Here is a 12500-nt window from a genome sequence, read left to right as displayed (position 1 = left end):
TCTAAACCAGGACTAACCCAGGTCTAAACCAGGACTAACCCAGGTCTAAACCAGGACTAAGCCAGGTCTAAACCAGGACTAACCCAGGTCTAAACCAGGACTAACCCAGGTCTAAACCAGGACTAACCCAGGTCTAAACCAGGACTAACCCAGGTCTAAACCAGGACTAACCCAGGTCTAAACCAGGACTAAGCCAGGTCTAAACCAGGACTAACCCAGGTCTAAACCAGGACTAACCCAGGTCTATACCAGGGCTAAGACAGGTCCAAACCAGGTCTAGCCTATAATATACACATACTACACACATAATACACACATAATACTACACACATACTACACACATAATACACACATACTACACACATAATACACACACTACACACATATATACACACATACTACACACATACTACACACACTATACACACATACTACACACACTATACACACATAATACACACATACACACACATAATACACACACTATACACACATAATACACACACCATACACACATACTACACACACTACACACATACTACACACATACTACACACATAATACACACATATACACACATACACTACATACACACACATAATACACACATACTACACACATACTACACACATAATACACACACTACTACACACATAATACACACATACTACACACATACTACACACATACTAATACACACATATACACACATATACACACATAATACACACATACTACACACATAATACACACACATAATACACACATACTACACACACTATACACACATAATACACACATACTACACACATACTACACACATAATACACACATACTACACACATAATACACACACTACACACATACACACATAATACACACATACTACACACACTATACACACATACTACACACATACTACACACATACTACACACACATACTACACACATACACACATAACTACACACATAATACACACACTATACACACATACTACACACATACTACACACATAATACACACACATACATACACACATACACACATACACACATACTACACACATACTACACACACATAATACACACATACTACACACATACTACACACATACACATAACTACACACATACTACACACATAATACACACACTATACACACATAATACACACATAATACACACATAATACACACATACTACACACATACTACACACACATAATACACACATAATACACACACACATAATACACACACATACTACACACACTATACACACAATACACACACAACACACATAATACACACATACTACACACATAATACACACATACTACACACACACAATACACACATACTACACACATAATACACACATACTACACACACTATACACACATAATACACACACTATACACACATACTACACACACTATACACACATACTACACACATACTACACACATAATACACACATACTACACACATACTACACACATACTACACACACTATACACACATACACACATACACACACACATAATACACACTACACACACACATACTACACACATACACACACATAATACACACACACACACATACTACACACATACTAACACACACACATACTACATACACACATACACACATACACACACACACACATATACACACACATACACACACACACACACTACTACACACATACTACACACATAATACACACACACACACATATACACACACATCACATATATGTCCATATAGGTACATTTTATAACTGAACACATTCATACACATTATAATAGATCGAGACACAGACAGAACTCGTTGCGTTCGGTTCTGACCCGATGTTCTGAACAGGAACGTTCTGCTGAATCAAAACAACCTTTAACCCAGTGATTCTGTCGTGTCTTACTCCAGCTACATGTACATATACTCACATCATCATCACTCACAGCCCCTATCCCCGCCCCCTGCACCTGTCCCCGCCCCCTGCCCCCTGTCCCCGCCCCCTGCACCTATCCCCGCCCCCTGCACCTGTCCCGCCCCTGCCCCTGCCCCCCCTATCCCCGCCCCCTGCACCTATCTCCACCCACGCACCTGTCCCCGCCCCCTGCACCTATCTCTGCCCCCTGCACCTGTCCCCCGCCCCTGCACCTATCTCCGCCCCCTGCCCCTATCCCCACCCCCTGCCCCTATCTCCACCCACGCACCTATCCCCGCCCCTGCCCCTATCCCGCCCCCTGCCCCTATCCCCGCCTCCTGCACCTATCAACGCCCCCTGCACCTATCCCCACCCACTCACCTAACCCTTTTCCTATTGTTTCCAGGTGAATAAATGAGGCGTTGTCATGGGCTCAGCAGTGTGCCAGGTTTGTATGTGACAGGTGTATAAGTGACAGGCGCGTACCTGTCGAGGCTGCCAGAGGAGTGGTGGAGTCCTGAGTAGAAGAGAGAGGTGAACTCTGCGTTTAGACCATCTCCTAAAGACCAGCGCTTCCACCTCTGAGCCAGGCGACCAATACTGCCCCCTTCAGGTCTGAAACACGAGAAAACACCACAAGAAAAGTGAAAACACAATGAAAAGTTTAGTTTTTTTTAAGACAATTGTTTCTCAAATTTATCACAACAAACAACACTTCAGAAGAGTTGGCCTTGAACTGACTCTTTTTCATACAGTTTTATAAAACAAGGACGAGGTTTCTAGGACTAAACCGGATCTAAACCAGGACTACACCTCAACAAAGACACACAGGGAGGGTTCTACGTGTATCTCTATGGCGAAATGGTCAGCGGTTACCATGGAAACACAACGTACACATTCACACAAGCAGCCAAAACGCTTTAGGAAACTCTACAAAATACAAAATGGATTTAAAAACACACACATTTTCAGGAGTCTGTGATCAGTTCATGGTCCTGTTAAAAAGGTAAAAAAATAAAGCTCAGATTAATGTCACAAATATTGAACCTGAACATTTCTATTAGTGACTAAACCCAAGAGCTACAACACGAATCTGAAACACCATAATACAGATTTTATTCTTTTATACAAACATTATTTTTCATGTTAGATTTCACAAAAACAGACCTTGCGACTTTTACAGACAGCTCTCCATTAAAAACACCCGAGCTGATCACTGGCCTTTAACCATTTTGTTCTTCTGTGTTTTTCTATTTTCATCATTTTCAGTATTTTAAAATGATTTTTCAGTATCTTTCACTCTGGTCTCTGGTTCGTGGCGGCGTCACGTCTCACACTTTTCACTAATTTACATTTCTGAACAGCCGGAGATCAGAGCAACAACCTGAGGATGTAAAAACACCATTACTCATCCAAACAAATGTGAATGATCTCTGAGCTTATGAGAAAAAGGGACTGTGCAACTGTGCAGCGCCACCTACAGGAGGCAGAAGGAACTGTTTTAGAAGAACGTTAGAGAGGAGGGGGGAGGTTGTGCAAAAGTGATTTTATGGAGATTTCTACCCTGGTATAATGTTATTTACAAATCAAAAACATGCCTGAAGAGTTTAGATGTCATCCGTGTATGTTTGAGTAATCTAGCGATCTCTCCCAGACATATAAATCATGTTTAGTAGCAATGTATCAATAACCGAAATATAGTGATATCGTATCGTCAAAGTTCTCACAATAATATTGTGGACCATCAAAATATATCAAATTTACAAGTCTCTTTGCTTAAATTATTATGAAGTTATGGTCCTAGCCTGATTCTTCAACTGGTTTCACTTCGTACAAACTGAGTGACTCACAGCATTAGGATTCGTTCACTCGACAGTAGACGGGGACTTCGCTGCTGTTTGATCATGATCTATGTAACTGGTTTATTAAACTTTTCCCCAAATCCTGTAGGAAGAAGAACAATAACGTCTTTCTCCTTGATCAAATTCACCAAACATTCTCTTTGTTCAGACTTTAAATCCTCGATCTCGGAAACTGTTCACAACACAGAATGTCTGTCTCTTCTCTGATTGGCTGGAGCCTGAACTCACACTTCCGGGGTTCTTCAAACCGTCTAGTGTTTTCTGATTCCTGATCTAGTCACTGGAGAGAAATGAAACTGAGCGGACGCACTAGGTGGCGCCAGACTAGCTATTATGGTGCAGCAATAGATACAAAAATTACAGAGAGAACTACATAGACCATGATCCTTTGCTCCATTTCAGTGCAGACGACAAGAAAAAATAACAGTTCTAACACTGTTAAGTTTTAGTTCTTTGGCATTTTAAGAAAGAAAAAGTAGAATATTAACAGTTTTAGCTGTTTAGCCTCCACAAAATATCACAATAAATATTGTACGGTGAGATGTATATCGTGAAACGCTCGTTACAGAGAGATTTGGATAATGTTACGCCTCTAATAAATATCGCACCATGAGGTTCATACCACGATGATCGTTACACCCCTGATGTTTAGACGTTGTTTTGGTAAATAAAACATTGAGCGTGTGTTTGGAAACCACAGTGAGATAAAACTGACACTTGTGATAGATACACCGATATATTTAGACTTTTGGCACATCTGCGATCGGCTTTAAATCTCCAACACAGGCCGATATTTAGTTTTGGCCGATCTGCTGCCTAAAAAAACACAAAGTTCTATTTTAACACTTTCAAAACTGCACTAAATGTGACAGCACAGTTCCCGTATGGGTTTGTGTGTGGGCTCTACATATCGGCTCAAAAATATCGGCCATCGGTTGCTCAGGATTCAAAACAATCGGCATGAGCCATGGAAATACCCACATCAGTCGAACTCTGACACTGCAGCTCTGATGTTTACGTACAGATTCAGTGGTTTTCCAGCAGAGGGCACAAGGACTCCACAGTCAGGAGCACTGAGGAGGGAAGCATCTGGAATGAGCGCAGTAGTTGCTTCGCTTTTTGTGAGGACAGTTTTGGTCCTGAAATGATTTGAACAGAGACCAGTGAGGGGAAAATGGACTTTAATGAGCCTTATTAGACAAATTAACCACGTTATAATTGTTTCCCTTCCCAAGTACCATCTAAAAGTTGTACTCAAGAGTGATTCATGCATGTTTTTGTCATCTTTATTCTCTTTATTCTCCTGTATTCAAGACGCCATTGCTCTGATGATGATGATGTTTATTTTATTACTTAAGTAGTTTTAGAACAATATTAATGATTTAAAGTGTCCAAATTATAACGTAATGATCCTCAGGTGTCATAGATTATAACTATAGACCAGACACAAGCACAGTAGGTCTGCTTTAAGGGGGGGCAGTTCTGGATTACCACCTGATGACATCATGCAGTGGGATTAAGAATTGGAAACAGGAGAAGAGGAGGAGGTTTAAGCACATATGAGAGGTTTTCTTGTTTTTCTAATTCTTCATTGGTTTGGTGGATAGGACCTGTGGTATATATTTCACAGTTTTACATCAGACAAGTGGCAGAAAAAAGAGAAGAAAGTACAAAAATACACAAAGAAACACTAAATTGTAAAACAGAATCCCTCTGCTTATGTCATCATGAGGAAAACTCTAAAAATCTAAAGCAGGAGGAAGACATTTTTCTGATAGTTTAAACCTTTGGTTTGTCTTTTTTTGTTTTGGTCTAATCAGAACTATTGTGTCACTTAGTTTCAGTCCTTGTTTACGTTGTGGTCGCTTGGTCATAGTTGTGGAATTAACTGATGCCCGTGTCTGATCAGGAAGTACAAATTATAAACTACGTTAAAATAAAATTTAAAAAAACCTAAAATATATAAAGAGATTTTTTGTTAAAAATAATTATGTAAACTATGTTTTAGTGAAATGACCCCTCACAATCACGTTCAGTTTTAAGTTTTGTTAGTTTTAAGTAACGATCCTAAGACCCGTTTACACTTAAACAAATCTGCGTATCAACGTATCGTAAACGATCCGTGTCCACACACGTCGCTTCTGTGTCCGCAGTCCTTCTTTACCCACACAGCTTTGGGCACATTTGTTTATGTTTTACAGAAATGAAATTTAAAACCACATGGTTCATTTACATAAACTGATCCCTCAAAAAACAACTGTTTTTCATCAGATTAGTGTGAACGAACACTGCACCCACAACCAAAACAACTCCTATACACACTAGTGTGGACGGGGCCTGAAATTTCAAACTCAGTTTCAGTATCAGGGAGTAGATTTGATACTCGATACTGATTCTGATCCCACTTTGTTAATAAAAAACACTCTCTAGACAACAGCATGTGAGATTTAGTATTGATTCGTGTCTGATTTGGGATATTTTTAAGCACCTTAGTTATAAAACGTGTCTCAAAACAGAGAGATAAATGTGACTAATGTCGAACTGCTCAGTGGCAGGAGGCTCCGCTCAGACATTTGGCTCCAGACTCTGGACCCGGCCGAGCCTGAGGTGTGATTTAAATGTGTGAGGATGATGATGGCGATGAGGAATTTGGACGATGAAGATGTGGTTTTCAGACAGAGGTGAGAGAGAGAGAGAGCACCTGTCACACCTGTCGCACCTGTCACAGCCAAACGCATGCACACTCTTTCAAAAAAACAGAAAAAAAAAAATCACTTACACTGGGATTAAAATCATCATAAAACTGTTTTAACAGCTTTGCTTTAGTCCTGGTTTAGTCCTGGTTTAGTCCGGGTTTAGTCCTGGTTTAGTCCTGGTTTAGTCCGGGTTTAGTCCTGGTTTAGTCCTGGTTTAGTCCGGGTTTACTCCTGGTTTCAGCTCCTGTTGAGGTTCAAGGTTAGTCACGACTCCGTCCAAGTGGAGTTGAGGATGTTTTCAGTCTTTTTTCCAGCTTTGTCCTGGTTTAGTCCTGGTTTAGTCCTGGTCTAGTCCTGGTCTAGTCCTGGTCTAGTCCTTTTTTAGTTCTGGTTTAGTCCTTGTTTAGTCCTGATTCAGTAATTTTTTAGTCCTGGTTTAATCCTGGTCTAGTCTTGGTTTAGTCCTGGTTTAGTCCTTGTTTAATCCTGATTTAGTCATTTTTTAGTCCTGGTTTAGTCCTGGTTTAGTCCTGGTTTAGTCCTAGTAAAGTCTGGGTTTAGCCTGGGTTTGGTCCCAGTAAGTTCTTCCAGTTCGGTCTTTAGTCCTGTTTTTTTTTTTTTTTTTTTTTATGAAATCCAAACACATTTCTTTAAAATCTCAGGTTTTCTAATTAAAAATGCACAAAAGTAAAACACAACACAATAAATAATAAAAACGATCATTTAAAAAGTGAAAGCCGTGTTCTGCCGGTCGCGTCCTGAGGTGGTACTCACAGGAGGAGAGTCTAGCCCCGGATCGAGGCGCCTTCAGCGGGTTAAACCTCTCACTAAACTCCCTGGTTCTTGTGCGGATCCACGGGGGGCACAGAGCGCGCCACTGCCCAGGGACGGGCTCTCATTCCCGGGTGTGAAACGGCCACACAGCTGCCTCTCTCTGGAGCCTCCGCCGCCGCACTGAACAACGACGAGCATCACACCTGTTACTCACCAGAGCGAGGGAGCGAGGGAGCGAGGGAGCGAGGGAGCGAGGGAGCGAGGGAGCGAGGGAGCGAGGACGAGTGTGCACGCGCTCACTACGGCCCCGTGCACGTACGGGCATGAGCGCAGAGAGAGAGAGAGAGAGAAGAGAGGAAGAGTGATGGAGAGGAATGAAGAGGAGAGTCAGAGGAAGGAGAGAGAGAGGAAGAGGAGAGACGGCGGAAGAGGGCAGAGGGAGGAGAGAAGAAGGAACGGAGAAAGGAACGAGAGAGGGAGAAAGGGAGGTGAGAAGGAGAAAGGAAGGAGAGAGAGAGAGGAGAGAGAGAGAGAGAGAGAGAGGAGAGATAGCGGAAGAGGGCAGAGGGAGGAGAGAAGCAGGAGAGAGAGGGGGAGGAAGAGGAGATAGGAGAGAGGAAGGAAGGGAGGAGAGAGGGAGGAAGGGAGGAAGGAAAGAGAGAGGGAGGTAGGGAGAGTGGGTTAGGGTGGGAGGAGAGAGATGAGGGGAAGAGAGAGAGAGGAGGAGGAAGAGGAGAGAGGGAGGAAGGGAGGACAGAGATGAGAGGGAGAGAGAGAGAGAGGGAGAAAGGAGAGAGAGAGGGAGGATAGAGAGAGGAGAGAGAGAGATGATGAAAGTGAAGAAGAGGAGGGGGAGGTGCGTTTACACAGAGACAATAAAATGTTCTGCAGGGACTGAAGGAGACGCTCAGAAAAGACTTCATGAGACAAAAAGGATCCATAAACAAATCTATAGAAACTGTCCTTTTACAAAATGAAATTTCAAATTAAGAAAAAAAAATCTATTAATTTTTTCACGTGACGCTCACTGGACTGAGGCTCGTTACAACGAAGATTAGAATAAAACCCCGACTGTAGATCGAGAGTCATGCTCCTCTACAGTTCAGACCTGGTTTAGTCCTGGTTTAGACCTGGTTTAGTCCTGGTTTAGACCTGGTTTAGTCCTGGTTTAGACCTGGTTTAGACCTGGTTTAGACCTGGTTTAGTCCTGGTTTAGACCTGGTTTAGACCTGGTTTAGACCTGGTTTAGACCTGGTTTAGACCTGGTTTAGTCCTGGTTTTAGTCTGGTTTAGACCTGGTTTAGTCCTGGTTTAGACCTGGTTTAGTCCTGGTTTAGACCTGGTTTAGACCTGGTTTAGTCCTGGTTTAGACCTGGTTTAGTCCTGTTTAGTTTTTACCTGGTTTAGACCTGGTTTAGTCCTGGTTTAGACCTGGTTTAGTCCTGGTTTAGACCTGGTTTAGTCCTGGTTTAGACCTGGTTTAGTCCTGGTTTAGACCTGGTTTAGACCTGGTTTACCTGGTTTAGTCCTGGTTTAGACCTGGTTTAGACCTGGTTTAGACCTGGTTTAGACCTGGTTTACCTGGTTTAGACCTGGTTTAGTCCTGGTTTAGACCTGGTTTAGACCTGGTTTAGACCTGGTCGTCAGTCTCGTCTCAAACACACTCTGTAACTTTTCCGGTGGGGGGTTTGCTCTCTGCTTGTTTCCATGGAGATGTGATTGCGTTCCCTGGAATGCCAGTGTGTGTAAACTGATCTGTCTCCATGGAAACGCGCCGGCATCACCAGGTCAAGTTATCGCTCAGGTCTGTGGAGAGGAAACCCCACGCTCAGCAGGAAGGCAAAGCAAAGACCTGTAACTAAAATAAATACAAGGTTGGTGCGTTTAATGTCACACTGTGGAACATTCCAGACAAAGCAACATCATCCCCATAGAATAAAGGGTATTGTTGATTAGGACTGGGTATCATTAAGAAGTTGCAGATATGATACACACCTCGATACACAGGCCGTGATACGATACATGTCTCGATACAGTGCACTTTAGATTCGATACGATATATTTCAAATCGATTCGATACAGTTCAATAAAAATAAAGGCTAAATTGTGGCTGTGATACTAAAGTCTTTGTTAAACCGCTTCTTGTGCAAAATTCATATGAAATACGCCCATTTTACTCATCAAAAATGTGAAAATGCCAAATGTGTTGCATAAAAGAGTTTCGTTTCTTAAAACAAACAACAAAACTGCAGCTGTAACAAAATAATTGTACAAAATAAACCAAAAAATCCTCTTGGTGATATATCGATACAGCAGCCCACGATTTCGATACTGTGTCATCACATTAAACGATACAATATATCGATATTTTGATATTTTTGCACACCCCTATTATTGATTTTTATAAAAACTTCAATTGTTTATAATATTTTGACAAGTTGATTTAAAGATTCTATATTACACCAAATTGACTCTTGTGAGTGTTGGGTCATGTTCGAATGTTTCCTCCTCAAAATCAGAGCTGGAATTGAGTTTTATTTCATTCACATGTTTGAGTAACTCTTTATTATGAGTCTGTTTACATCTACAAAGCTCTAAATTCTCCATCCAATGTTCCATCTTGTGATGTCATGAAGTGGTCGTTTTCAAGTTGACAGCTCCTTTTAGGTCAGTAGAGATCGACACTTAGAGCTGAAATGATCCAGATGATTCTAGTGAAGGTGTGTGGAGTTGAAAAACACTTCCTGTATTACTGCATGACATCACAAGGTGGGACACAGCGTTTAGTCCTGATAAAGATTACGATGATCAAAATACTTATGTCTAGTCACGATTAGTCGATGAACCGGCGCAGGACTGATTTCAGTACGGTGCAAAGTGCTTCTCTGCTCAGGGCTGCAGCAGGAGATGTGCCCAGGACTGGAGGAGGGACAGAGCTCGAGTAAAGCACAGTACGGGACATTTAAGGCCCGGTGTGGGGCAGGAGGAGCAGGAGGGCACGGGGCTTTTGAAGAGGTCAGTGTGGGCTGGTAAACAGAGTCGGAGCAGATCAGACTCAGACCGGTGGGACTCTGAGCAAATGTCACACATCAATCCTTCATTTTAGAGTCTGAGAAATATTTAGCTTCAGGAGAGAAAAGAGGAAATGGAGAATCAACTATATTTGTACAATTATTTATTGCTGTGGTAATAACTAATGGGAATCCAAAATAAAGGGAAAAAAACACTTCGACTCAACAGTTTTACTGAAGTGATCTTTTTAAAAGGTCCTATATTCCACAAAGTTGATTCTTGTGAGCTTCAGGTCGTGTTCAAATGTTCCCTCCTCAAAAACAACACAACTCTTTATTATTGGTCTGTTTACGTCTCCAAAGCTCAAAATGCTTCGTTCCATGAAACAGTAGTTTTAAAGTGAACAGTTCCGTTTACCTTTAGTTCAGGCTGAAATGATCTAAATCATTCTAATGAAAGTGTGTGGAGTTGAAAAACACAGTGGAGCACTTTCTGTCTTACTTATGAAACCACAAAACATAGAGATTAGAGATTTCACCTCCTCTCGTCTCAGTTTATCACTGCAGGGACACAGGAGGACGGGAGGGCATCTGACACACTGCAGGCCTGTGGTGATTTTCCGCTGGGCTGTAAACAGGAGCCACATGTTTGAATGGAAATAACCGTCGTTCAGAGAGACACGGGAATCTGCCCGGACACAAACCCAAAGCTCACACGACACAAACACTGAAGATCTACACCAAGATCCTCAAACAGATTTAAACTCCAAGACAAACTCAGAAGACGACGCTGTGAGACATTTGCTCTGGAACATTTTGACATTACACAGAATATTTCCATTTTTAACAAAGTGCTGTTTCATTCACAATTTCGGCCTCTTTTTTTTTTTATTTAAGAAATTTCAGGGTTGCAACTAATGATTATTTTGCTGCAGTGAAAGTGTCTTTGATGTAAACAACAGGCCCCGTGTCAGTTTGACGTGTTCTGCTCTGTCCAAGTCCTAAAAGATCTTCTCTCATCTTTAAGATTTATTCCATGACTAAATTAGTGGATGATTATTTCAATTATTTGTTGTCATGTAGAACACGCTTTGTGGACCTACAGTTCCTCAAGAAACATGACTCAGCAAGTTCTTTGTTCAAGCCAAATCTAGAAAAAAATCATTTTTGCATAAATTTATGTGATTTTATTTCCTGAGATCTGGTCCCGTCCACATGTGCATCTGTACCTCAGAAACAATGTGACAAACCAACAGGTGCTGGGGAGTTTTCAGTTCATTCTTCATTCACTCCACACTCTGTGGTGTAAAATACTATTGTAGCCACAGCTGCCCTGGGGCAGACTGTCAGAAGTGAGGCTGCACCATCACCTGCACCATCGGCCCCTCTCACCACCGTCACTCACGCTCACTCCACTTTCACACGAGGCTGTTGCTGCAAAGGACAAATGTCAAATGTTTTTGCTCTGGCGCCCCCTTGTGGCTCTTGATTTTCTCAACGTCTCCATCCAAGTCCTGCCCAGACTCTGACCTACTGATCTGACGAGGACCAGACTCTGACCTACTGATCTGACGAGGACCAGACTCTGACCTACTGATCTGACGAGGACCAGACTCTGACCTACTGATCTGACGAGTTAAACATAAATAACATCACTTTACAAGTACAGCACGTTTAAATGGTGCTGTACCGGATTTAAAAAAATGTCAAAAACAGAACTTGTTCATTTTAAACAGTTTGCAGTGGTCTAAAGTTCTTCGTCACTTCCCTTGTGCCCTCAGAGCGTCCTCATTATTCACCTCTCACAGACCTCACGGTAATACTAACAACAACTACCACACGAACCACACACCTCCTGATTATCAAACAATAAAATGCTTCATCATTGGATGCAGATGCTCCAGAGCCGAGGCCCCGAACCCCCGAACCCCAAACCCCCGAACCCCCGAACCGGACTTCATCATGTTCTACCATCTGAACATGCAACACCTCAGAGCCACAGAGCCACAGAGGCAGGAGCAGACAGGTGCCGACAGGAGCAGACAGGAGCAGACAGGGACAGACAGGAGCAGACAGGAGCAGGCAGGGACAGACAGGAGCAGACAGGGACAGACAGGAGCAGACAGGAGCAGGCAGGAGCAGACAGGAGCAGACAGGAGCAGACAGACAGAGCAGACAGGGGACAGACAGAGAGCAGACAGGAGCAGACAGGAGCAGACAGGAGC

The 12500-nt window shown here is 42.4% G+C and overlaps 1 protein-coding gene across 1 annotated transcript in view; it reads right to left on the bottom strand.

Annotated features, from left to right (window-relative positions):
- Positions 1-12500, bottom strand: part of LOC110172799 (uncharacterized) — a 76351-nt gene that overhangs the window by 13629 nt on the left and 50222 nt on the right. Inside the window, exon 7 of the mRNA XM_055149941.1 lies at positions 2419-2547. Coding sequence (XP_055005916.1) covers positions 2419-2547 — 129 coding nt within the window. The remainder of the gene's footprint in view (positions 1-2418; positions 2548-12500) is intronic.

The sequence above is a fragment of the Boleophthalmus pectinirostris genome, unplaced genomic scaffold (genome assembly GCF_026225935.1).
Source record: "Boleophthalmus pectinirostris isolate CB_2022bp ecotype Guang Dong unplaced genomic scaffold, ASM2622593v1 HiC_scaffold_14, whole genome shotgun sequence".
In the NCBI taxonomy this organism is placed as follows: Eukaryota; Metazoa; Chordata; class Actinopteri; order Gobiiformes; family Gobiidae; genus Boleophthalmus; species Boleophthalmus pectinirostris.
The sequence above is the reverse complement of the archived record's forward strand: the minus strand, read 5'-3'. Positions and strand labels throughout refer to the sequence as shown.